The sequence below is a fragment of the Prinia subflava genome, chromosome 2, assembly GCF_021018805.1.
Source record: "Prinia subflava isolate CZ2003 ecotype Zambia chromosome 2, Cam_Psub_1.2, whole genome shotgun sequence".
NCBI classification, from domain to species: domain Eukaryota; kingdom Metazoa; phylum Chordata; class Aves; order Passeriformes; family Cisticolidae; genus Prinia; species Prinia subflava.
This window is the reverse complement of record NC_086248.1, coordinates 7427707-7455205: the sequence shown is the minus strand read 5'-3', so window position 1 is coordinate 7455205 and position 27499 is coordinate 7427707. Positions and strand designations below refer to the sequence as shown.

At 41.6% G+C, this 27499-nt stretch overlaps 1 protein-coding gene across 6 annotated transcripts in view; it reads left to right on the top strand.

Annotated features, from left to right (window-relative positions):
• Positions 1 to 27499, top strand: part of KLHL29 (kelch like family member 29) — a 387476-nt gene that overhangs the window by 223969 nt on the left and 136008 nt on the right. For 4 of the 6 annotated variants that reach the window (XM_063424308.1, XM_063424300.1, XM_063424282.1 and 1 more), the window contains 3 exons: positions 18658 to 18771; positions 25974 to 26115; positions 26854 to 27402. In XM_063424308.1, coding sequence (XP_063280378.1) covers positions 18658 to 18771; positions 25974 to 26115; positions 26854 to 27402 — 805 coding nt within the window. Of the gene's footprint in view, positions 1 to 17691; positions 17759 to 18657; positions 18772 to 25973; positions 26116 to 26853; positions 27403 to 27499 lie in introns of all 6 variants that reach the window. The other 2 variants (XM_063424326.1, XM_063424292.1) reach the window with 2 other exon arrangements.

Sequence of the window (27499 nt, the reverse complement as noted above, 5' to 3'; positions counted from 1 at the left end):
GTTCTCTTTGTGCCTTCCCTGACCTCAGATGTGCCAACACCTCAGTCTTTTCACTTCTTAGGGCTCTAATGAGAATTCACAGATCTGTTTGTTTCAGGGTTGTGTTTTTTGTCACTTCAGACAGCTGTAAACCTACAGATCCTTTTTCAGAATCCAGAAATGAAGATGAACTTCTACAAACACAGCTATTATCTAGACTGTTTTTAATTTAACAGCAGCTAACATTTTGAGAGCTTACATTTTGGAAAATGACAGTAATGCTGCAATTGAATATTTGTGGTAGAAAAAAACAGTCTCATGGCAAAAATTTGTGGGTAGACGAAAGCTTGTAAATGTATTTCTTTAGTAACTGCAGGTGGAATGTTTGCCATTAAGTTAAGCAGTGTCAGTGAACAGACACAATCTGAGTCCATGGCACCCAGTAATGCTCAGTTGTCTCAGTGGTTCTTGGTGCAGTTTTGCCTTGACCCAACTGAAAATGTGATTTATGCACAAAAAAAACCCCCAAAAAAACCAGAGATGGTGAGTGGCAAGAAAGTACTCGAGCAAATTGTCCAAAAATAGCATTGCATCTAATGTTCTGAAATTTTCCATAAATATGTTGGCAAGATGGAGCAGTCAGTGGACACTTACATTAAAGATGGGGAAGGAGAAAACAGCTTAAGAGATGTATATCAAGGTAAGAAGAGCATCTAGAGAGGTGTATGTGGTGATAGAGAGGAGGATGGGATGGCAGTGTATAATTCTTATTTACAGTTGTTAACATTAAAAGAATTTATGCAGTTCAATAGTGCAGAGTTGATGTTGGCTTTCTCTTTTACCTTTTAGAACAGACAAGTTTAGGAAGGACTGGTTACTTCAAAGCTAGCTTAAAGGTATTTATGAACTTGTCATGTATCTGAAGTTTTCTCACCTCCATGAAAAGGCAAGAGAATTTTTAGCTCCAGGTCATTTTCTGGAAGAGTGGAGGAATGGCAGGGCAACTAGTTGGTTGTCTGCAGGGAGCAAGACCTGCTACAAGGCAGCTTACTGTTTTAAATGGGATGAAAAGGATTTGATGGAAGAGGTGTGAAAGGCATTCAAAGAACCATCCCAGGGTATTTCTGCTGAAGTGCTGGATATTTTCTCTTTCTGCATCACTGCTGAGCAAGACACCCATGTTCCACCATAGCTTTCTTTACAAGGGGTTAAAAAAAAGGGTAACACACAAAAAGAATTGGAAATGAGAACTTTTCTTTCCTCTTTAAAAAATGTTAAGATTTACTTTTCCATTGATACATGTGGATAATCTCATTTCAAAGTCACTTGGAAATTTTGGAGAAAAGGAGTCTCAGGGGGACCTTATCTACAGCTCCCTAAAAGGAGGTCATAGCCAGGTGTGAGTTGGTCTCTTCTCCCTGGTAAAAAGTGACAGGATGAGAGGAAATGGCCACAAATTGCACCAGAGAAGGTTAAGATCAGGTATTAGGAAAAAATTTCTTCACTTAAAGCATGGTCAGGGATTGGGGTAGGCTGCCCATGGAAGTGGTGAAATCACCATCCCTGGGGATGTTCAAAAAGTGCTTGGATGTGGCACTTGGGGATGTGGTTTAGTGGTAAACACAGCTGGGTTAACTGTTGGACTCAGTCCTGCAGGTCTTTTCCAACCTTAGTGATCATATGACTTTAGGGAGTTGTATGATAGATGAAAATTTCATTCCAAATGAAAAGAACTTCTAAGTTTCAAAAAAATTAAAAGAAATGTTGAATTGTATTGCAACCAACAGTTTTTCTCACCATTGTTATTGATATTTTTTAGTAGAGAAACTTTTTAGTGGCAAATCTTGTGGCTTATGACATAGCTAAAGCCATTTAGAAGTTTATTCTTGTGTGACTAAACTTTCATCTGTCAGAATGTGTGTCAAAACACAAACATTGACATCTGGAATGCTGAAGCTTGTGAAAAATCTTGCCATTTAGCCAGAGACAGACCATGCAGTTAAACTTGTTGAATCAAAGTGTACAGTAGGCAATCAGCATCACCTCCCTGCCTGTAAGAAGTCATTTGTTGGTGTTAAATAAAAAAAAAAAGACAAGGAAGAAAATATTAGGTACAGTTAAGACTTTGCAGCTGGTGATTATTGTTTGTGTCTCTAAATCCTTTTGTTTCCGGAGAAAAGTTTGGCACTTGGCAAAAGCAGTACAGATAGCACAGCAGTTGTGTTTAATACTGAGAAGTTGGTCAGGAACTAATGCTTAGGTGATTACAAGTTTCTAAGTGACAAAAAAGGAATATCTGCTGTAGAAAAGGGTAGCTTATAGATGTGTGTGCAGAAGCACAATGGCACACAACATTGGAAACCAAAAGGAGACCGTCTGGAAAGGAGCAGAGGAGCCTTCAGTTAGAGTGTGGAGCATCCCAAACTCATGAAAGATCAGGTAGGTAAGGTCACCTAAACTCATCCCTGTCATTCACAGCTGTAAATTCCCTTGTTCTAAGGAGCCTCTTATGCATTTTTTCCTGTTCTGATTTCCTACACTCAATCCTGGCCCTGCTTTCCCAAGAGTCCCACAGAGGCTGCACCTTAGCAGTGCCAAAGGAACAGCACAGTAGGGATAAAAAGCATAAGGGATGTTTATGCCTTCGTGCCCACATTTACCATGGCATAGATGTGACCAGGTGATACAGGGCTTTCACCAAATCACCTCATACTCAAGTGATTTGCTGAAAGATTTGTGTCCTATAGTGCTTGTTTCAGTTCAGCAGGCAGCAGGTAGATAGTGCCTTTCCTCAGGTATAAACAGCAGCAGTTTTGTCTCTGTAGATGGGTGTTGCCTTCTTAGAAATCAGGGAGCTCATCCAGCCCAGGCTAATCTCAGATTTTGCCCAAGAAACTCTCCCACAAGGACGTACTCTCAGTGCACGAGTAGTGGAGCATCTGGCACTGCATCTGAGGAAGGTCTGCTCTCAGGTCTCCCTGGCTCCATTCCTAGTGCCAGAGTTTGGAGAACTAAATTAGTATCCATGGTAGAAGAACACTGGATCAGACAAAGGGAGAGCAGTGACAGTCACTATGACCTAAGCAAGGTTTTTGATAGGTCTCCCATAGTACTCCTGTATGGAAATTGGGGCTGTTATTTCCAGATATATTTCTGGGATGGTATATTGTAAGGTGGGTGAAAAATTAACGGGAGTACAAGTCCTGAATGATTGTGATAATGGCATGAAGTTGGTGATTGGTTCTCTGAGAGTTCTCAGGGATCTGGCAGAGGCAAACTTCGCAGAGGAGCACAGCAGGAGGAGAAGAGGCAACAGTCACAAGCTGCAGCAAAGGAGATTTCAATTAAATACTTAAAATTAGGTGGTCAAGTATTGGAGCAGGCTGCCTAAAGAAGGTGTGGCATCTCCATCCTTGGAGATGCTCCAGACTCCACTGGGCAAAGCCCTGACCAACCTGATCTGTCTTTGAGACTGGCCCTGCTTTGAGCAGGAGGTTGGACCAAACAGCTTTAAAGTGACCCTTCCATCTTAAACTGTGCTATGATTTTATAAACCACAGGACAAAAATTATATTTAAGAACACCTCCAGTAGCCTGGCTCCTTATTTCCCTGTAAAATGCTTAACACTGACTTTGGGGCAGAGCAGGATCTATTTTAAAGTCTCTTCTGCTCTTCTGTGTCCAGGGCCACAGTGCCTGCAGATACCTTCTTGAAGTAAATTGTGCTGCTCTAATGGACTTCCCAGCAGTGCAGGGGATGGATGTTGAACCAAGGACACATGGAGCAGCATTCCAGGGTAGCTTATTAACTACCATGTCCATAAGGCAACTGAGTGCTTAGAGCCTTCTACCCACAAATGAGGTCTGAGATCTTTGGTTGCCCTTTCTCTCCACTGTGCACTGAATTTGGCACATAACAAGGTAGTCTGAGCGTGATGATACTGAGCCAGCTGGAGGGCAGGAGGAGATGCTGATGGATGAGCTATCTTTCCTGCTGTCCTTCCATATAAAAAGTTAACATTTAATTGTTGCAACTGCTTTTACTGCAGGCTCTGATGTTGGACAATTAACTTATCAATTTCTAACCTTGTACCTGAACCCCGAGGGTCAGATCTATACCTGGTAGAGCTGCTGCATTCACTAGGTTTCTACTAGAGATTGGTTTGACCTGAGCTATGCTCTGCTGTTGTCTAGTAGCAAAGCTTGAAATTTCTGGAATTGCTCTGCAGTGCAACTGCTGCACAGAGGATTACAGTGGTTTTGTTGTATCCTGCTTTGCTGAAGGCCACATCTCACCTGGCTAAACAATAGTTCAATGGCAAAGCCAATTTTAAATGTTCTGTATTAAAGGTGCCTGAATTCTCTGTGACCAGTTCCTGTTCTTTTTGGAGCTGTGACCTTTTATTTGCTCCAGAAGACAACTGGAGAGGGGAAAGATCATAGAATCATAGAATGGGTTGGGGTGGAAGGGACCTTAAAGAACATTTAGTTTCAACCCCTCTGCTGTGGGCAGGGACACCTTATACTAGATCAGGCTGCCCCAAGCCCCATCCAACCTGGCCTTGAACACTTCCAGGGATGGGGCAGCCACAGCTTCCCTGGGCAACCTGTTCCAATGTCTCACCATCCTCACAGGGAAGAATTTCCTCCTAACATCTGATCTAAATCTCTCTGCTTTTACTTTAAAGCCATTCTCCCTCGTCGTACCACTGCCTGTGTAAAGATGTGGCACAGGTTTTAAGGAACTGTTAGAGAGCCCCCGGAGACAGAAATTGAACAGTATTTTCATAATTATTCCACGGACTAGTCTGCATGACGTCAATGTGATTCATGCAAGGTCATTACAATGTAACTTGGTATCTAAGTAAAAAGTGGGAACAAGATCCTGGGGGGAGAAAAAACCTGTCAGATTTTGGTATAAAGTACAAACAGAATCATAAATGAATGTTTAGGTTCTGTCTTGAGAAGGTGGGGTGAAATAAGGTGGAAGGCACCTTTTCATAGACCATTGACATGTTATTTGATAGAGGTTATCTGTGAACCCACAATTTGATGATATCCAGCCCAGCAGTAAAAGCATGTAATAAATAATAAACAAAATACAGAATGTTCAGTATAATTGAAACAGTCAAACATTCATGACCTAAACTTTTGTTAATGCCTCTGGCTCTTCTAAGAGGAACTAAGTGAGGATTGCCACCTATTTCTAAATGCAGATATTTTGCAGAGTGATTTCTTTTTGCCTGCTCCCCCCCAACACTTCTCATTGCATCTCTTATTCCTCTTGAATGACCATACTGCATTTTGTACAATAAATGGCATTTGAGTGTGTATTGGAAATGACCAGGATTGGTATTAGAAATTAAATAAAATATTACCTTTTTTTTTCTTTTTGTAAATTGCTCCAATGGTAGCAAATTAACAGTAAATTGATAGAGAAAGGTAAGCACAGATCCTTTAAATCATAGTGAAGTTTTTGGCATTCAAGCTAGAAGTGTCTCAATTTAACACATCATTGGTTTGTATTATTAGAAATTTCATTGGTTTCTGGAGCGTATGATGGTTATGCTCTGAAATTGAAAGTACATAGACTCAGGACTTCCACAGTAGGCTGAGCTCTCACGCAGTTACTGATCAGTGTGCAGCAACTGCCATGGCTTGTTAATAAGCACAGGCAAGCCACCATTAAAACTCTACTTGCCACTGTATAGAAAGATTTTTAACAGTAGTTATTTTCTTGTTTATAGTTCCATATCAATCATGAAATGGGAATTGAGAGACCAGTAAATGTCATTTGCCACTTTTCGAGTGGCATGAATTCATCATCTTCATTGCATTTCTTCACATTCATCTGTTTCTTTCCAAATGGGAGTAGGGGATTAAAGTGGAAATGTGTCTTGAATCATTAAAAGAAATTTTACTTAAAATAGTAGGGTAAATTAAGCTAGCAAACTTGTTTCAGTTAATACTTAGTCAGTGTGATCCAAACTCTTCTTATACTGTTTTGAGCCTTGTTCCCTGAAAATTATCCTAGAAGCTCGGTGTAATAGGGGAGATACTTGGTTAAATAGTAAAATATTTTTAGATGCTAGCTAAACTTTAAGAGGGTCTTTATTTGCCAATTTTTATGGCTGCCTTCTCCACGGTATATTTGGTGGGCACTTAACAAGGGCTTATTATGTCTATAAAGTTCTAGCACGATATATATTCCTTGTCATGTGCAGGCTCTGTTAAATGTGCCTTCTGTCACGATCATGAGGCTGGTTTTATTCAGATGGTGGTTTTGCCATCTATGGGGAATGAGAATTTCTCCACTTTTGTGTGCTGCTAGGAGGTAGTTACTTGGGACTTAAGATAATGGTGTTTGCCTTTTCACTCAATGTGGTGGACTCATCTATTGTCAGCCTTTTGCTCGTAAGGCCTGATGTTCTTCATTGTTCCTTGCTGAACAAAAATTGCTAAAACGCTTGTGCTGATGTAGCAGAAGCAGCTGATGTGTCAGAAGCACAGCTGGTTTTGCTGGCTTGTCCCAGAGGTGCCCCGTTGGCAGGGCAGAGCAGCGGGGGCTCTGCAGGGGACATGCCTGGTGACACACAGTGTGGGTAGGTGATGTTTGGAATGCTCTGCAGTCCTGCAGCACGATGGACACAGGCATGGCATGTCACCAGGCTGGGTAAGGACACTGTTGGGTCTTTATCAGGTAATTGCAGGTCTTGGTCATGGCATGGAAGAGTGTTTGCAAAACACTTGGGAAGCCAAGTAGCAAAGATGACTTCTTTCCCATATCTGAAAGCTTCTAAGGAGAGCATAGCAGGAGCAGTTAGCAAGTTGGACCTGCTCTGCAGGTTAAATTAAATAGTCTCATTTAATCTATTCCATGTGCTAAAATACCTCTGCAGGCTGAGGATGCTCAAATCCAGCCCCAGTATAGGCAGGCAATTCATTAAGAGTTGCAAATCCTACCACAGTCATGCAGATATATTTGGTCAAGGACGCTGTGATTCAGGACATGGCTCCTTTAGCACAAAGATTATCTGCACCATCTACTCTCCTATTTAGACATTGCTCTGCAAAGCCCTTTTTTAATGGAGCCAGAACTGGGATCTGAATGAGTTGTACTTGAAAGCAATTGTCTCTCTCATTTTAATTAATTGGTACTGGTTGAATACTACTGGTTGAATAATGTATTTAATGAATAATGCTGTTGTCCATCAAATAAATTATTCAATTAATCTTTCTTTTTTTGCATTAGCTAAACACTTCTATAGAAGTTTGCAAATATCCGTTGAATAATCTATTAGAATGATGCATTGCTTTTCAAATATACGATACAACAATAATTTTATCTAGTATTCGGCCAAGTTTTCCCTTAATTAAAATTTGCATGTATATAACAACTGTGCATGAAGAATCACAAAGGCTTTAGGTAGTAGCAGACATGAGATGCAGAGAAGTGTTATTTTGGGTGATTTATGTTTTTTAGTTGCTGTGGTATTGGGTTCTAAGACTATGTCAGGGATGGCAGGAGTTCTGAAGATTTTGTTTTGTTTTTGTGTGGGTTTTTTCATTGGTTTGTTTTGTGGTTTTGTTTTTGTTTAATAGACTTACTTTTAGACTGATCTCCAAATAAATGATATACATTTTACCAGTGAAGTGCAGCCACCCTTGCAAGAGAAGTGGCTGGCAGTCAGTTCATTGTACAAGGATGGAGAATGAAGAAACAGTCTGAGGAAAAGAGCCAATTCCTCATGGATAGATTCACACGGCAGATTCTGACATGCAGAGAGCTCTCACACCTATCAAACAGCTCAAGGAATCCACCTCAGTAGGGCTGACTACTCCTAGGAGGGTCCATAACTGTGGGTGGCTGGTGACCTCCAGAACTAATATTCACACCAGTAATGTGCACAGGCACGTCAGATGCCTGGAGAGTAACAGAAAGACATGGTCAAAGCTCTAGTACAAGTAGGGTGATGGCTGAGCACTGCTTCCTTCAGATATCAGCACCAAATCTTGTGGGCATACACAGATACTGGGGCTGGGAGGCAAAAGGGAATGTGCCCAAACCCCCTGTCTAACTTTCATCCCCTGCCTCATTTCTGCTGACATTCCAGTGCACCCATGTCCCCTTTTTGGAGATGACAAGCTCTCCAAATCTGACTTCCAAAGGCTTTTAGGTGCATCTGGATTTTCAAGCTTGAGGCTTTGCCACCCTAACTCCATCTCTCTGGACTCGGGCAGAAATCAAGAGCCCTCTGGCTCAGCAATTATGGAAATCCCTGCTGTGCCTCCCTGTGTTATTTAAGACACCTGAGTACCCCTGAAGTGTGGCTCTGGCAGGCATGGGCAGCTGTGGTGGCCAGCCTGGGTGGCCCCACGCTGAGGTGCTGTGGAAGGTGAGTGTCCTGTCCCCGAGGAGGGACTCAGGCAACGGGAGGCTTTGGCTGTGGAAGAGTGGAGCTGTGATGCACCGGGTGACCCACTGGGCATTTTACACTAAAATTCACTTAAATAAAGGATGGCAAGACAGTCCTGTTGTGATTTAGAAGAGGATGGAAGTCCTTTACTCTTGCAATTACATTTTCCTTTAGCTTTGGTAAAATGAAAGAATAATTTAGAGGTTCAAAGGATCTCCATGAAGTATGAAATAATCCAGTCACTGCTGCATTTGGGGACCTTGAAGACAGTCAAGGAACTACAATTGAGGCCATTAAGGTCATCTGGTTTTGTCTCACCAAAATCCAGTGGGTTTTGATGTTTAGCAGCTTTGTAAAGAATGCTTTTTAAAGGGAAAAAAGGGAAAAAGAAGTAATTTATTCAGGAATTTAAGTCCTGGGCTTTATTGCTAACCCTTGGGAATGGTTTCACAACAGCTCACTGTCTCTCTAGTTTTGAGTGTCTCTCGAAATGATGTAGGCTCTTGATCTAGCCAACTTGCCTCTATCTTTATGTTTAAGTTGCCCTTCTTATGATTGTGGATTTAATTTAATGCAAACAGAATTGTGTCTAGGTGACATGATCAGACTGTGTTATGCAAACTCTTACATTATGACATTCCTCTCACACTAACTAAAAGCTTTGTTGCAACATATTAATATAGAAAGGGTTATTTGTTTTGTTTGTAATAAAGGCTGTATATTTGCTGTTTAGAAGTAGTAATAAGGTTGACTTTTACGCAACCTTGGGGAGAAAGTTGCGTTATATATTTATTTTTGAGGAGTTAAAAATTAAAAATGCATCTTGTGTATGTTCAGCTGAGACGAGAGCGGAGGAGAGTACATACAAATTCCATCAAATACAATTAGCATAATCAGAGGCTGGATGAGAGCCACAAATGATTGCACAAGGGGGAAAAAAGTAGTTCCTGGGATCTTGGTACATTGCCTGAAGCTGAAAGGGACGCAAAGCAGTAGGAACTATTTTTACCCAAGGGCAATTCTTGCTGTTACTGCCCTTGCAAGCAGCTCTTATTTTATTATTTTTATAGATTCTTTTTCTGCCTTAAATTTGTATACTGAATTATCCATGAGGATAAATGTCAGAGTGGATTAAGATTAAATTAGGAACTAGATACTTCAAAACAAAAATATCCCTCCTTCCTATGTACTCCCTTTAGTTTTGTCTAGGGTTTTTTGCAAGGGGAAGACGTTGACTTCTTTCCCTGTAGATACACTGGGCTGCAGCTACATAGACAGTATTTTCCTTTGAATCTTCTTACATTCAGTTTTTCTGCACAGATAATTTAACTTCCAATATCCCATCTTCTTTGGTTTAGGTCATCATTCTCTTCATACATTTCCTGAATTTCTTTCTTCTGCTTGTAATATAGCTGGATGATGTTCTTTGTCATTTTTTTCCCTTTTCCCCTCTGGTTCTGCTGCAGCGCACACGGGGGCATAGTCAGAGAGTTTACAATGGCTCCTACCCTCCAGAGAGTGATGAGTAATTTAGACCACTTGTTATCCAGGGCTGCCAGACTCCAGCTTCTAACAGAGCCGATGGACAGAAGTAGGAATGACACCAAAATTGGGTACCTGTATTACACTGTTTAGCTGCCGCCCCTAGATCTTACCAAGTTAGTTATAATAACCCTATTGATGTTAGTGGATGAAAGCTCAGTGTTAAAAATTTCCCCCCATGTTGTACACAGAGGCTTTGCCTATTTGCAAGACAATCTTTTCCCTCCCTGCTTCTTTTTTTGCAGAATCTGTGGTTTTTTTCTGTCACTTTGTATTTCATCTCTTGTTTTCTCATCATCTGCTCACCTCCTTTTCCCTCCCTCTGACACATGCACATGCTCCGGAATACATTCATGCATTCGTACTTTATTAGTCTTTCTCAGATGCATACTTTTCTAGTTTTTATTTTTTGCTGGGCTTGTTTTGTTCGGCATTCTTTTTACATTTTAATGCAAAATATGCTTATGGGTGTCTATTTAAAACTGCAGTTGTTTAAACACTCCAAATGGTCCCTTTGGGAAGGCCAAGGAGTGCAGGGAATGCAGATGAAGGTGACTGATGATGACTTGTATGTAGCACACCTTCCTTGGCCCACAAAACCATGTTTATAGCACTGATCTGACCAGTTTCTGCTCAGAGCAGTTCCAACATTTGCTTAGTCTTTAAAATATTTTTTAAAAATGTAAAACCCCAGTGCTTTCTCTCGTTTTGTGCATTCAGAGATCTTCCCCAATAAAAATTCAAATGGGCAGGAGTTGGTCAGTAGAGCATTACCAAGATGTTTTTGAGAAGCAAGATTGCAAGTACACACAGCTGGAAATAGAACTCTTCCCATTGGGGAAACACCTGCTTTCTGAATATGGGAAAGATCTGGGGAGTTTTTTAGCTACACCATTCTTTCCCTCTGGTACTCTTCCAGTTCAGATAATGCTACTGATGTCCCTAGGCTTACAGCTCAAGGTAAGATGCTGTGCTGGGTGTGTGACAGCTTTTCCAGACATGGAAATGTCACAAGTTGAAAACCTCCCGTTTTATGCCCTATAGGGCTGTAAACAGAAATTTTATTCCTCTGAGAAAGGCAGGTTTTTAGTTTGCCTGTGGAGTTAGCTCTCCTGGCTAGTTCTGAAAGGGCTTGAACTCCCTCAAGCTTGATATTGAAAAGCTATAGATAGTCACATTTTATAGCTATTTTACTTTTATTATTAAAAAAAAAACCCCACCAAATCCAAGACCTACCTAGTTCAACCTTTGGTAAATAATTTCAGTGTACAAATTTACTCATGAAAGAGGAGGAAGTTAAAATATGTCTCTAGATGACTAGTTCCAGAGGCAAATAAATAATTTTAAAATAACAGCAACAAGAGTATCTTACACTTTTCACCTCTTTAAGAATCAGAAAGGTTTTTAGGCAGCAACTGCTGTATAAAATGTGAACAAGGAAAGCTGTTTCCACGTGTCAAGCTTGGTGCTGAATGTGGCCATGATGCAGTGAAACAGCGTGGGACTGGATGAGAAGGCTCCTGCATCTCCTCAGAGCAAGAGGGGAATATTAGGCAGGCAGAAATGTAATTACTGGAGTTGAAACTGGGCCAAGACAATGGGACTGACAACACATTCTTGGGAAATGTGCTCTTTGATCATAAATATCTGTGAAGCGAGCTTGCCAACCATATTGATTTTGGCAGTGGGTTATCCCTGACAGCCAGGATATGCTGCCCTCCTGCTTAAGGAGGTGTCCCAAGAGGTTTTTGGACAAGCAGCCAGGGCAGTACATAGAGAACAACTCCCAGGATGCGTTCACCCCATCACAGGTTCCCTGAGTGTGTTGGGTTGGCCCCTGGAAAAGTCCTGTACTGGTGTTCAGTGCCAGGACAGCAGGTCCTACACGTTTGGGAAGTGCTGGCCCCACACAGAGCACGTACAGGTGCACTGTGGAATGTCCAACCCGCTGGCATCAGCAGCTCTGTGCAGCTGCCCATCCTTCCACTGAAGCTGCTCTGGCTCTGCTCCCTTTCATGATTTCCCTTCCCTGTATCATGAGCTTTGACCAGAATGAAACCTGAGCAAAGCCTGACCTGCATGACAGCTTTTCCCCTTCAAACTCTGCATTTGGAAGATAGTTGCTGGCTTTACCAAATGCAAGACCTGGGTTTTTTTAGGTAGTGATACTTATAAGCTGCTAGTACTTCTGTTCTGAAATGAAATTGAATATAGCTCTGAGGAGGCTGTTGGTTAAAATAATGAGATAAAACTAGAGAAAGTGCAAAATAATACCTGCACATCATCCAAATGATCTCTGTGTGTGAAATGCATAGAGATTGTACCCTGATTCTCGACGGATAATTCCAAGTCCTACTGTAATACAAATAATAACCAGATATTTAGGATAGATTAGAATTTACTTTTATATCCATTAGCATTTCTGTTAAATCTGACAAACGATTTAGAAAATCTATATGAATTCAAAGAGCCTGCTCATCATATTTTGTGACAGCTGGGTGAGTACTTGACATCTTTGTGCTCTTAAAAGAACATATGCAAAGACTCAATTTAATTTGTGGGGTTGAGGGAATTTATTTGCCTAATTTTGAGCCCACTAGCACATGATGGATTTGAAAGTTCAGTTCTAACATGAGTATAATTGGGTTCTCATTTCACTTAGGAGAGAACGTGATGGAAAGGGTGAAGAGAGAGATAGAGACATGAAGAAAATAAAGTAAGAAAATGAAATTGAGAATACTCTTGAAAAAAATTGCAATGAGATTGAAAAAAGAATGTAGCAATGCACAGCGTGAGAAAAAGCCTGTATGTAGAAATAAGTTACTCTTTAAGAGGGCAGAAGAGACAAAATAATACATTCTTAATCATAGTGCCAAATGTCTTTTGGCTAAGAGCTGATGCTTTAAAATTTACTCACTGTCATAGCTGAAAACAAAGACAAAATATTAAGTCTCTAAGTTGTGGGAAGGGGGAGATGGATGTTTCTCTAAATACTTTCTCGAGCTCAGTAAGTAAAGCAGCTCATCAAATGTTCAGTCTTGCAAGGACATTTCTTCAGCATGAGCATCTGGTGCAAGCAGTGAGCTGCAAGGAAAGGACACATGGCCATGGCCATACAAATCAGATCCCATGGGTGAATATCCACCTTGCTGAGCAGCAGTTGTTGTCTCGTGTCTCCTGTGGTTTCATTTGGGAGGAGGACCATCTCACACTGCAGAGGTCAGCTACCACAACGCTTAGCTTGGTGTGTTCCCTGCATGCAGGGAAGGTCCTGGGGCCATCACAGGGGCTGAATTCCTGTCAGGTGACAGATGTCTGCTGGTGGCACTGTACCAAGTGATACTGGAGGAGTCTTCCCATACAGCTCCTGAATACTTTTCGTAAGAAACAAAGATTTGGATTTGTTGATTTGGATCTGACCTGCTTATGCATGCTTTGCCTTTTATTCAGACTACAGCCGCTCCTTTTCTTACCATTTTTGAAAGCTGGGTGAACCCTCTGCTTTGGCCCCTAAGGTGCACAGTGGGATCAGTGGCTGTTTCTTCTGTCTCTGTGCTGCTGAGGACTGCTGCTATGTGAGCAGCACATCCAGTCCAGTGTCCTTCCTCATCCCATGCAGCGTGTGGGGCAGGATTCACACGCAGCACAGCGTGCCAGCATTGTAAAGTAGCTTTATTAACAGTCCTTAGGGAATACCTCTCCATATTCCTCATTTATCTTTTAAATGATTCTCTTAGCAGAAAAAGAGGGCAGGAATTGTGTTTGTTTCAGTCTAGCTCAGCATTTATATTTTCCAAATTAATTCCAAATGAGCTGGAATCTCCTGATGTCCCCAGCCTTTCTTTTGGCTCTCATTGGACACAAAGTCCCTTTGCAGCTGGCCACTGACAGGTCCAGTTGACCCAGCATGAGCCCAAGGCATTTGAAGGTAGAACTCTGCTCAGTGCTGTGGGACCTTGTCAGCTGCTCAAGGTTTAGCTTAGTACACAGCAAATAGAAGTGCTTCTCCTGTGATACTTGTATTTACTTTCATTTTTAGGTAAGAACTACATTTTCAGCTGTATCACTGGCAACTTTCATTAACGCTCCTTGTTGAACAGTGGCTTTTTCATCTCTGTGCTTTACTAACGTTGTAGAATTAAATGGGTTTTTCTGTCTTTTTGATTGCATCCTGATATTCTGTCACCTTTTGATCTCTGTGTAGTGCACATAGACTGGAAACTCCTTGAGGTACAGACTCCTGGGGAAGGAGGGTGTATGGAGGTGCATTTTTTTCTTTAGAGGGTGCCTACTGTGGCAGAGCCCCACATACTGTGAAATATTATTATTATTATTATTATTATTATTATTATTATTATTATTATTATTTCTTCCATAATATCTTTGTAATACTTGGAAAACTCAATTTTATTTAAAGTGTATTGAGAACTGTAGGAAGAGAGGGAAATGGCAGCCTACAGACACAGCAAATGGCCTGAAGTACTAATACATTTCTGACTTTATACAGCAACTTCTCCTTAATCCGATCACTGGTTAATTTAATCCTGTTTCCTTTGATTGGATCCCCTGGAACCAAATAATTTGTATTGTGTTTCAGTCTGGTATTTCTGATCATTGTCTTTGTTAATTTGATCAGGATTGATTCAACCAGTCATTGAAAAGAAATCGTATAATTAATCAAAGGCAGCATTAAGAAAGCAAGCCCTCAGTGAGTGTTACCTGTTCTTCTTCCCCAGTATATGAAGCCTGGACTACTTGTAGAAAAAGATGAACCTTTTTGTAACATCCACAGCTCAGTAGTAGAAGGGGAAAGAGCTACAGATATATCTATATACATACGCTTATTTAATAGAATAGAATAGAACAGAATAGAAGTAATTCAGTGGGAAGGAACCTACAGCTATCATGCAGTCCAACTTTATATTTCCTTTCAAAGCATCTCAGTGTCACAAATTCTGTGGCCCTTTCTGGGACAGGTGTGCTTGGTGGAAGATCTTGCTTAATGGCACAACTTTCTTGCTAACTCAGTGATTTTAAGAAACTCAACATGTGATCTGTGTTTGAATTTGGCACAGAATCATCACCAAACATAAAAAACAAGATATGGCTCTGTGCTTTATTCTAATAATACCTGGATGTTACTAGTCTGGTACAGTCAGTGCTTGTCTGAAGCTAACAGACTCTCCAAAACCTGCTATTGGGTGGAAGGGAGATTTTGGATTCACAACAGAGATTATTTTGATCTCCACTTTTTGTGTGGAAAGCGTGTCTCGGCTTTTTTTCAGAGTAGGTGTGTGGTCCCATTTTGCTTCTTTTCTCACTCTGATCAATAGATGAGACCAAAATTGGCCATTTTGATCTGCACTGTTTGATATTTATAGACTTGTGTTCTAACTGAAGCTTTATTGCAACAAACCAAGGCTCAGTTTGTATTCTGGAGTCAGTGGTTGTACAAGAACAGCTAGAACTCCCCTAGCTCTTCTGAAAGCCACAGCAAGTTCAGCAGGGGACACGCTGCCTCTTAAGGGGTATTACCTGCAACGACCCCAGGCTGGCCTCCCTGCCAGTTCATCAGGGGAATACAAGGGCACTGTCTGCCCTGCACCCATCCCAGCAGGAATAGCAGCTTCTCATGGACCATGACCTGCAGCAGCGCAGGAGGAGGATTAGGAAGATCAGATAACGACTTGCTGTTGTAGGTGAGGTATCCCTACCAAAGGTCGTTTAATTTTAACTTGTCCTTCCCTTCATGGCTTACAGAACCAACCTGTGTTATTTAGTGCTCACAATAACCCCTCTCTCTCTCCCTGTCACCTTGACATTTCTTGAGTGGGAGATTATTTTTAGAGGTGGATTGCTTTGTGTTAACTTTCTGGGAGCAAAGTGAGTGTGAGGTTTTATGCTTCTTGTAATTTTATGTGTTTTCTTTAAAAGATACATATCAGAGAATTTTCAAAAACAGAAAAATCTTTGCCCAGACTCGCATCCTTGCTGGATTTCCTCTTCTTAATTAGTCCAATGGCTCAAACTGGATGCCTGGAAGAATTAAATCTTAAAAGAATAAAAAGTAAAGGAATGTAAATCAATGAAGTAAATATAAGCAGAGCTTAATCTTGATGGTACCCATTTATCCTTGGATGACAAAGGACAGTTTAGCATCACAAGTTGCCATGAACAGAGCAATACTAAAGGATCATCCAATTCACACCCAAAATGAGAATGAGGTGTCTGGATAAAATGTGCAGTGATGTAGCACAATTCTGACAGGTGTACCAGTAACACTAGACCAAGCTATACCATTATCAGTTTTGCTGTAAATCATGTGGCTGTGGACAGCAAAGTATGTCTAATAGCCATTTGGTAGATTTATATCTTGGGATGCAATGTGTTTGCCATAAATCTTTTAGAAGGATGGTGGTTGAGGCACCTGAGGCAGTCATGCTAGTCTACGAATCCATTCTGCTGAAAGAAAATAGAAGAACTGGGCAGATTCCTACTGGTAGCGTGGAGATACGGAAGCAAAACGAGCAGGAATGCTTTGATGTAAAACCTACAGTGCAGAAAAACTGGAGAAAACAGTGACTGTTTCCAGCAAAACCATATATTAGCACTCCATTGTAAATCAAATTAAATGACTGCCTCGGTGCCTGATCCTGCACTGAACTTCTTGTGCTATTAAAGCTCTGAATCTGAATAGAAGCAGGGTTGCATCTTGAGATCTCATTCCCAAAAAGCATCTGCCAGTCACGTCTGGTCAGAACAGCTTGGGGAATGTTTACCTTCTTTTAGGAACCAACTGGGAGATTAATGGGTTCGAGCTGGTTTTGCACAAACTTGTTTAAATCTTAAAAGGCATTTTCATCTGTCTGCACAGAGGAAAAGATTTTAATAGCAGAGGAAAAAAAGGTTTTAATAAGAATCATTGAGATCTGTGATTTTGAGTTAAAAGGAAGTGCAGTATATTATTGGTAGTATTTTTCACTGTGTAATACATTTGCGTTTCTCCTACACAACCAAAAATTTTAACAAGACCAGAGCAACTACAGGAATACCCAGATTTTAGATATTATCTTGTATGTAGAAAAACGGATGGATTATTGAAGTGTATAGTCTCTGAGAGAAACAGCACTAATGCTGTTTTTCACATCTTAATTTTAGTGACTGCATAACCTACCTTCATAAGATACTCTTAATTGAACATTTCAATAGAATTTGAATAAAGTCTAATATATCTGGGATTCCTCCTCCACTCCTTGAAATATGATTTGAAATTTATTAGTCTTAATGTACATATCCCAGAGCTAATTGTTCTATCTTGTAAATCAGTTTCTCATCTCTTTTTATGGCTTTTACTTTCAGATATAAAAAATAAATTCTTGATTGAAAAAACTTTTTTTGTTGTGCAGTAGAAGAAATGGGAGGGGGTCAGCTTTATAAGTGCAAAAGGATTTTTAGTTCTTTTTAAATTATTTACAAGTGCTGAATTAAAGGATAGCAGAGTTTAAATTATGCATTAAATTAGCATGTTACTGATGGAAGACACTCAAAGAAAGTTGAAATTTTTTAATTGTTGTGATCCAAATTCAGTCACCATTTAATAGTTCAATTGATGGTGATGTACTTAAGGCAGTGATAAATCTGGACCTATAGGCTTATTTTTCTTTTTGCTGTGGAAGGTAAGCATGCTGTTTTTACAGTACTGTCTGTCCTTTTGTTTGAGAGTTGACTGAGTATACTTTGATCCTTTTTTTAGAAAAAGAATTTTCTGTTCTCCCTTAAAGAAAGCTTCCTGAGACCTGGATCAGATTATGGAAACTAAAGTGAGCACACAGAAGTGCTTGTTAGAAAGTGAAATATATGTGCAAACTAAATGTGCCCTTGATGATAGCCTTATTGATCAAGCCCAGTTAATAAATCACTAATATCACGCAGCACTGTTCAACACTCACAGGCTTATATTGGTTTTCTTTTTTTTCCCCTTTCTTTTTATGTGCCTGCTGTGTAGGCAGAGAACATGCACTTTTCTGCCACGGACTGTGTACTAGAATTGAAATACTGAGTTCAGAGGGCTTGAATGTAAAATGTCGGCATCCAATACAATGAAAAGGAACTTCTATAGCAGTAATTTAATACTGGGATTGGAGCATTTTACTTCCTAACTATTCCTCTCTTTCTAATGCTTCAGGCCCTCATCGAGAATGAAATTTGGGCCCTGTTTGGGTAACTAAAAGAATTTCATGGGAAATTTGGCATGAAAATGCCATATGGAGTGACTTCTGAACCTAGCAATGGCCAGCACTTATATTCAAGATCAATGTTTAATTTTGAAGAAGTCTGCCTTTTAGGTTGTTCTCCAGTAGCTTTGCCAGTCCATAAGGGCAACATCCTTTGTGTCCCCTTGGGATTCTGACCTGACAAGCACTAATTCCATTGTTGCCCGTATTTTCTTAAGCCCTCTGACAAAAATCACTTATGATGAGCTGGATTTATCTGCCCATGCCACGGGATGCCTGCAGGATCTCTGAGAGCCCTCTCGCGTTGCTCAGTGCATGTTCTCTGTAGCTGCCACGTTGTTCCCGGTGCCGCGCGTTTTCTCCTCCGTCGTGAGATGATTTTGCATTGGTAGCTTTGCTCTGATTTGGGGTTGATCTGCATGCAGACCGTGTTAGCAGAGGAGGTTCTGCTCAGGCTAAAGTGGGGCTTCTGTGCTCGAACCCAGTGTCGTGCGCTGATGTCCCTGGTGTCCTGGAGCAGCAAGTGCCGCAGCCGGGACCTTGGTTCGATACCTCAGCTCCGTTCCCTGATGTTCTCGCTGAGAAACGAAGGCGGCTGGGTGAGTACCTGAGCCTCTGCTGGTGCCATTTGCCAAGACAGAATACAAAGTAGCATTTATGAAGAACTTTTTGTCATTTCATGGTCCTGCATTCATTCCTAGCTAATGGCTGGAGAACAGTGTGAGAGAGCTGGTTGTACTGGGCAGTTAGCCACCTGAAAGAAATAGATACCATCTGTGGTCAATTCACAACCCTTTGCTATTCCATCTTTCTCTCTTCCATAATCTCATTCTTTGTTCATGAACCTGCAGCTAATGTGGATGGTGAACCTTAGAAAAGGTTAACGAGACAGAAGCAGTTGACCCTTTCCCAGTATGGAGTTAGCTTCCATTGGATTGTCAAAGCCTGGAAATTTGGACTGTGTTATTTATGAGAGTAGCCAAGGCTCAGCCAAGGAGAGATGGGGTTGATTTTGGTGGTGGGAAGAAGCTGGACATGCTCATACATGTGCCTTCTTATCAGCTCACAAAGTGAGTGGTGAGAAGCTCTGCTCTGCATGGAGCCAGGATCCAGGCTGGGTAAAGGTACTGATGCTGTGCTGGTCTAGAATGCCTGCAAATGGGTGGAATGCACCTCACTCAAGAGAGAAGCAGCAATGTGTTTCATCAGTTCAATAAGTTCAGTGGAATTTAACAAAGTTTAACAGTGGTTTACGAAGGTTAAGTAAGTTTGATGGTGAGGTTCATCTTATTAATTACTGCATGGAAGAAGTGCACCGATGCAAACTGAGCTAGAATCAAGTTAGAATGTTTTGCGCAGAGACTGGAGATGCAAAATAGTAAGGAAGACTCTCATGATGAGTCGTGAGGTACAGAGTGATGGAACTTAGGTGCAGCCAGGTCCAGTCTGAGTCTCAGGCAAAGGTCTATATCTAATGAAAGAAATACAAAGAGTGATGGAGAGCCTTCTGTTGAGTCACAAGGTTCAGAGTGGACCTGCTACTTTTTAAACTCTTTATGGAGCCTTGCTGCAGCAAGGTCCAATCTTAGTTTCAGACTTGGACAAGGGGTTATATCTAATGGAATTATCTATAATAAGTTGATAATAATTAATATTGAGTAGCTACATGAATTAGTAATGTTTCATTAGTATTAATTTAGGTTCCTGACAGATCTGCCATTGATTAAAGGTCTCGCTGTCTCAAGGAGCCTTCTTGAGTGTTGTCCCAGCTCAAGGAAAGATCACCGCCATGCAACCAGGCTGCCTGGCCAGAAGAATTCAAGAAGGCTCATTTAGGCTGTCATATTTATAGAATAAAGTGGTTGGGTTATAGTTCAACTGCATGTGATGGAAAAGGTATGCATGAGTCTCCTTGTACCCGCAAATTTCTTTGCTCCTTGATTAATGAGTCTTGCAAAAGCCACCAGCTATTCATGTGTTAATCGCACGATCAGTGTTCCAAGCTCATGTGAATTGATCCTTGCTGTGTCACTGTTTCCATCATGATTTTTCAGAGAACAAGTTGAAACTAGAGAAGTTCTTGGCCTGGACAAGGATCAGACCTTTACTTCCTTTGCAGTCTGTACCAAACTATCGCAGTTTGGTTAAGGGGTGGAGTGCATCCATCGCAGGGATGTGAGCCCACTGCACTCATGGATTTCTCCAAGCCTGTGTCATAAACCTCGAGCTGGGGAGTGTTTGTAAATCCTCTGCAAAGCAAGAACAGGTGCAGGCTTTACCCCACTGCTGAGCCATGTGTCTCTGAAGGCTGTGCCATAGTGCTCCAGAGCTCTCCCTGACTGGTGGCTCCTTGCTGGATGGTTTTCAAGAAGTTTAAGTATTGAATTATTCTGTCTACTTAAGAGGGAACTCAGACTTCTTTTGTCTTTTATGCAGGATAGTAAAATTTTTCCTATGAGTTAACTGTATTACTCTCATTCTTGCGGCTCCCACATTAGTTTTGGGAAGAGAAAAACAACGCTGTGTCATCGCAGAATTGCCTGGTGATGAGAACTGTAAAGTAGATGAGTTCGTCTCTCCACCCATGAGCAACTCCTTGAATGAGGTTTTACTACAGGACTGTTCTTTCTGTTCATCTTGCACGCTGGCCTGTCAATATCTCTTAGTTTTTTAATATGTTACAGTACATCTGTCTCTTAAAACAACAGTTTAATTTCTGTAGCCCAGCCACATAGCCAGTGCTAGGGAGATATTAGTGTCATCACTGCATCTTTAGAAGCTCTGCTTCCATCCTTTAGAGCTACTTTGGCCGTGGACTAAACTCAGAAATATACTTGGGTCCTGTCCAGCCCCATATAGGAATTTACTCCATATGAAGATTTATCCCTGTGTGGTTCAGATTTTACATGCGTGCGTACAAATAACACCTGTTTCATGCAGTATTTAACAGTGTGAACTAAACTCTTTGGTGCAGAGACCACTAAACTTTTTAGAGCATCAGACACATTCAGACTTTAAACCCAACCAGGGCCACCAGTCATTATCAGTTAGAGGCATGGAGAACAGCTTTAAAAGGAATTCCCTCATTAAACTGAAGTTGCTTTTACCCATGACAGGCCATAAAACCTGAATCTGTGGAGGGGGAAGTTTGCCTCTGTGCATGCATGCATCTTAACCTTTTTATTTTCAATGGGAAGAGAAAATAGACTGGGTTGCATATTGGATACATTATCTTGGTATTAAGCTGCCATTCCCAATCTCTGTTGGAAAATTGGAACAGAGATTTGCTACTTCTCATCCATCATTTTAAATGAAGGCCTTAGTAAAACAATTTTGATTGCTGTGAATCGCAAATAGTATCCCTCTTTCCGGATTAGTTCTTTTGTGCTCATGAAACTGCTAGAATAGGTCTTAGCACTCTGAGCCATAGCAAGATATATGTCAGTGGTTCCACAAGCTCTGGGGAAGTTGCCCAAATGTGTTTATAAGGACCGTCCAGGAGGTGTTTGGTGGTGTTGAGCCTGGGGAAGATTGTATTAGAAATTTGTTGTTGCATTTTTGTGGTTCTTATGTTGGGTTTTTTAAGTCCACTAACATACTCTTTGATGCTATTAGTAGTAGAATAGGTTTTATGCTTCCATTGATATAAAAAAGGTCTTACTAAAAGCTTAGATCTTACATCATTACAGATTTGTAAAGGACTTAAAATCAGGCCTAGTTGTAGCTATGCCTCCTCAACACTTATATAGCCATGATGCTGTATAGACCAAATCACTAATTCCCTAACTTTAGCACCAGCTGATGGCTGTGAACTCATGAACTTACTTGTGGATATTCTGAAAAGCCCCATGAATCTGAAGGTTTTAATGTTTTAATATAATAATGTTCAGTGAACCAGCTGTACAACAATTACTGTTGCCTATGGGCCATGGTTTATGACTACTTGAGCTACAAAAAAATTGACAGTCTGGCAACTTATCTGTGTTAGTGTCATGTAATTCCAGAATTGTTCTGTCTTGCTCTTTTCTGCCTGTACATCTGTATTGTGGTTAATTTCCTTTAAAACTGGGCGACTGCTCCCTTCTGGAGTTCAAAGTGGCAGGTGGTGAAATGCAGACTTCAGCTGAACGTTTTTATTGGTTCTTAATGGTGGCTTGAAACTAAAGAGGGAATAAAAATCCTGAGATTTGATTTTGGGGTACTCTATCCATGAAAAAAAGCACAAATTGAACATTTTATGGGTGCAAGAAAGATGCTGATGATTCCTGAAGTAGTCTTTGTAGTCTGCCAGGAATTTCAGGCAATTAACTAGCCAGTACTGCTGTTGACTAGCCAGGCTTTAACAGACCTTTTAGAAACCTTTGGTCCTTTCATGTAAATAGACTTTTGGCAGAGATATATACCCAGTAGATTTTGTAATGCATTTCCTTTTTTCATGTGTTCCATGTTTAATTCAAACAAGCATCTGACATGAAAGCTAAAGATAAAAGTGTAACATAGTACAATTAGTTTCTGTGAAGTCTGTGGATCACTAATGGAACACAGCTCTTCCCCCTGCACAACTAGCATAATACAGGCCATTTTTTGGTCATTTGTGTTGTACATTAAAAGCATCAAATAGAGCGCTGTCGTGGGCCTGAGCAAATGGACAGAAAGTTCCTTTGTTTGATAAGGCTGGAAATAATTTTGCTTTCCTGAGACGCAAATGGGTAATTGCTGCAATCAGATCAGAGACATGTAACACTTGTAATGTTACCCTTCATGTATTAAGAAAAGTAAAACAGAAATTAGATCAGAGACCAGAAGTATGTGTGCATTTTAAAAGGAAGTTCAGTAAGCTTTCTCTGTTTCTCGGTTTCTCTCTTTCCACCACCATTACTGTCTGTGTTGCACGGACGTGTGTTGTGATTTCATACCAACTCATGTCTGGCGCTTTCTGATCAAACAAACACAAGTTCAGGAATACAGTTTGAAAGCAACGTACTGGATTTGTGTGTTTAAATCCACTGAGCCTCTAAGAAGCAGGGTTTGTGAGCATCTTTAGTGAAACTAAATCTGCATTTAGTGAAAGTGAAGGAGAAGTGCTTATTGATAGCAAACTTGATAATCTCCTTCCTCTTTTTTAATGGTCAAAGTATGGAATTTAGATCTAGAATTTGCTGCAGACTCTACCACTTTCACATGTGTCAGGTGCTCTAGGTTTCTTGGAAAACAAGTTCCAAAATAAGCAACTGGATTTTTGTAGGGTTTAGGAGAGCTGTATTACAAGTTCCCTTCTTTACCCATTCTGGAAAAAACATAGCTTCTTTTAAAATAGTTGCATGTGTATCGTTCTGTATTATTTAAGGTAGAAAAGTTTTTTTCTTCTTATTTTAGATCAACACTATTTTAAAGCAGCTTGGGAATGTAACAAAGTTAAACAAGATGCTGCCTGCCTTGACAATGCCTGACAATAATGATAAGTGTGTGTTACAAACCCACTGGTAAGACCCAGTTCATACGACAGAGAAATGCAACACACAAATGCACAAATGCAACATGTGAAACACACAGGGTGTGATTTGAGTCATGAATCCTCTTTTTGGTTCCTAAAAATGCCCATTTCTCTATATTGCATTTACATTTTTTAAGCTTTACTTTAGAATAAGTATTGGTGTTTCTGGGGGAAATATTTTAGCTGATATATAGGCCGAGAATGCTGGTGGGTCTTTTGATTTTGATTTTTTTTTCTACTGCAGAGTGCTTTGGCTGCTGTTAAACAGTTTAGCTAGATCCAAAGGGATACTGCTAACATGAACTGGTAAACCACCAGCAGCATTATATCCTCCTTTGTCAAAGACTTTGTACGATGTAAAAGCTAAAAGTATTCAGATTATTCATTTTCTCAGGACAATTTATAAATAGAAAGCATTTTAAAACTGAGACTTATTTCTTCCCCTACTGCCCTTTCTTCACCATGAATAGAGCAGAGCTCTTAAAGCTCTTGACTGTCTGCATGTCCTCTCTCTATGTCTCTTCTGACTCATTTTTATTTCAATTGCAAAAGTTGCAGAGGTAGTCGAAATGGAGGAGACAGAAGTAAATGTGAATCTAAAACCAGAATATCATTATCCTTGGTGCAAATAGAATAGAAAAAAAACCCAGAGAAATTACATTTAAAAACCAAAGAAACCACAACTCCCAAACTATGGAAAAGAATAAATTGATAAGTTTTGGAAAATAACAGTCATAGGAAAAAAGATATTAAGAATCACATTTCCTTATGAACATCTGCTTTAACGAAGTACAGCATTTCTAGAGGGGGAAATATTCCCATTATGGCTTCTGGGAGCAAAGAGAGCAGCACAGCAAAACTTGTGTCCTCTGTCAAGGTGTGCACACACAACTCCTGACCCCAGGAGCCCACTGAGGATAAAGCTCAGGTAGAAAAGAGAGTGGATGTCAGGAGATTTCAGAAGCTCTTGGGTGAAGGGGGGAGCATTGGAGCAGGGCAGGTGCTGGCTGGGAAGAAGGGTGGGCAGGCGGAAGCAGGGCCTCCAGTGGATTTAAAGACAGGAGGAATGACTGATGGGCTTGGGGAAGGTGTGCATGAATTTGCAGAGGGCATAAATGGGTTTGCTAATGACTTCCTTTCATGGGCTGATTGAGGTACTCGTGATGGGTGAGCAGGCTGCTGGTGTTGACAGAGATTTCATTGGTACAGTGTGACCCAGGGCATTTATGGAGCTGCTGTACCCCCATCTCTGAGCTAAATTACTTCCAAGGTGTGAGGCAAACAAGCAATCGCTCAGACTGGTCTCCTGTTCTTTATGGCTTCACTCTTCAATACTCACTCAGCAATAGGCAGCTGGTTCTGTTTGCTTGCCTTAGAGGTTCTGACACCGGTAAAAACAAAGCAAAACAAAAAACTTTTAATCTTCCAGCAATGAAATACACAGCAGACTTAAATAAATCAGACCTGTTGGAGCACCTTTGTTTTCTACAAGCCTTTTCTCAGCAAAGGCATGATTGTTTGGGAAGGTCCCCTAAAATTGCAGCAGGGGTCTAGTGTAGCATTTAAATCCATGTGATAGTTTCTTCATCAGAACATCTCTTTCAGATCATGTCTGCTTTGATGATTATTCAACCCAAATCCTTCTCCTACTTTACAGTTATTTTAACCTCTCTGAAGACCTGCCAACATACCCACTTTAGCAGCCAGTGTTGTTATGCTGCTTTTTTTTAATGGCATTCAATTTCAAGGGTTGACAGACAGTAAATACAAAGACTTCTCTTTACTGTTCTACAGTAATTTGTCCCACAGTTGTAAGTAAGTCTCTGTTGTTCTGCCTCCTGCTAAACAAAACCCACTATTTTTGGAAGAAATTGAGCAAACAGAAGATTGTTCCATTTTATGTAGCTACCACTGAGTAGATATTACCATATCTGGGTTGTTCTTTGTTGTTTTTTTTTTTTTATTGTTATGGCAAATCAAGCGACTTATTTCTGAAAATACTAGTTTGTTGTGGATTTTTTTTTAAGGTGGATCTATTAAATTTCCAGAAGCATCTTTTTCAAATATATTGTATTTTCATACAGGCATCTCATGCAAGCCTGGATGACAATCACAGAATCACAGAACTGTTAGGGTTGGAAGGGACCTCTGGCACTCATGTAGTCCAACCCCCAAATGAATGATATTGAAAGATCTTAGGATATCCTCTTGGCCTGTAACCAACAAGCAAGCTACTAGTCATGAGGAACTGTAATAAATCCCAATAATCAAAACTTTTTTATTCTGTATTTTTTTTCTCTCTGGTAGACACCTTGCATTTCCAAGACTGAAAATCAGCCTCAAGGACTTGCAACAAGCGTCAGGTGGGGACAGACACCCATCAATCAGTCCACGCCCTGGGACACTGATGAGCCTCCATCTAAACAGATGAGGGAGAATGAAAACCCAGGTATGTCTCTAATCTTATTTGTAATTCTACCAGGGAAAATCATTCAAAGCAAATTCAATGCACTATCTCAATTTACCTCTGTCAATTAGACTTCATTGTGAGCCTTTTCTTTATTCTTTAGCAGGGGTTTTCCCTCATTGTAAAGACCCCTCAAGTTTCTTCTATACCGGGGCTGATACGAGTGTATTAAGATGCTGCAAGTTCATTAGTGCAGTTTTTTTTTTTATCCTTCTCTGCCTTCACTAGAGGGGAAAGGCACTCTGTAATACTTTAAGACTTCTTTTATGTCCAGAACTACCTGAAATGATTTCCAGCTTCCAGACACATATCATACATTGTGCTACTATGCCAGACGCCTAATTACAATGTCTTTGTAGTGGCTGGAGACCATTATTATACACACAGAGTGTTTGTCAGGGAGCCGTGAAAACGCAGTGGGGAAAGAGGTTAATTTTCTTGGAAACGCGTGCTAAAGCTGCATAAAGTGCAAAACACATAAAACCGCAAACATGCCGCACGTCACCTGATGAGTATTTTAACAATTGTGCTCACATCGCTGCAGTGATTTTATGCACTTACTGCTTGGGAACGGCTCCAGATCCTGAACTCCTGTAGGCATTGTGCAGCGGGGCGTGTCGGTGCTGTCCACAGGTGCAGGAGGGGAAGGACGGGGGTGGTGATGTCTGTTCTCCCCCATGCTGAGCCCACCGCCATTGCCGGCCTTCCTTCATGCCACAGGTGCAGCACCCTGGGTCACCACGGTGGCAGCGGGCAGCCAGCCCGCCCTCATCACGCACTCCTACGGGATGACACAGCCGCCCACCTTCAGCCCGGCCGCCAACGTCCAGGCCCCCGTCATCGGCGTCACCCCGTCCCTGCCGCCGCACGTCACCCCCCAGCTCCCGCTGATGCCGGGCCACTACCAGCTCCAGCCGCAGCCCTCCCAGCCCCTCAGCAACATGGTGGTCAACCTTCAGAGCCAGCCCTTGTACACCAACAGCCAGCCCCTCAGCATGTCCTCCATGAGCGGCGTGGGCCCCGTGGCCCACCCGGGCCCCGGGGCGGTGGGCAATGGCCACCTGGCCTGCCCCATGCTGCCGCCGCCGCCGCCAGCGCTGCCCTCGGCCGCCCTGCCCAGCGCCGCGCCCGCCACCAACGGGCAGGCGGCCGCCCCGCTGCCCCCCAGCGCGGCCGCGGCGGGCGGCCCGGACAACACCAACGGGGTGCAGATGCTGCGGACGATCGGCGTGGGGAAGTACGAGTTCACGGACCCCTGGCACCCCAAAGGTAAGGCGGGCCGGCTCGGCCTCCTCGGGCGCGCGGCGAGGGCGGGCGGCGGCCGACCCTCGGCGTCCCTGCCGCTCTCCGCGGGCCCGCCGGCTAT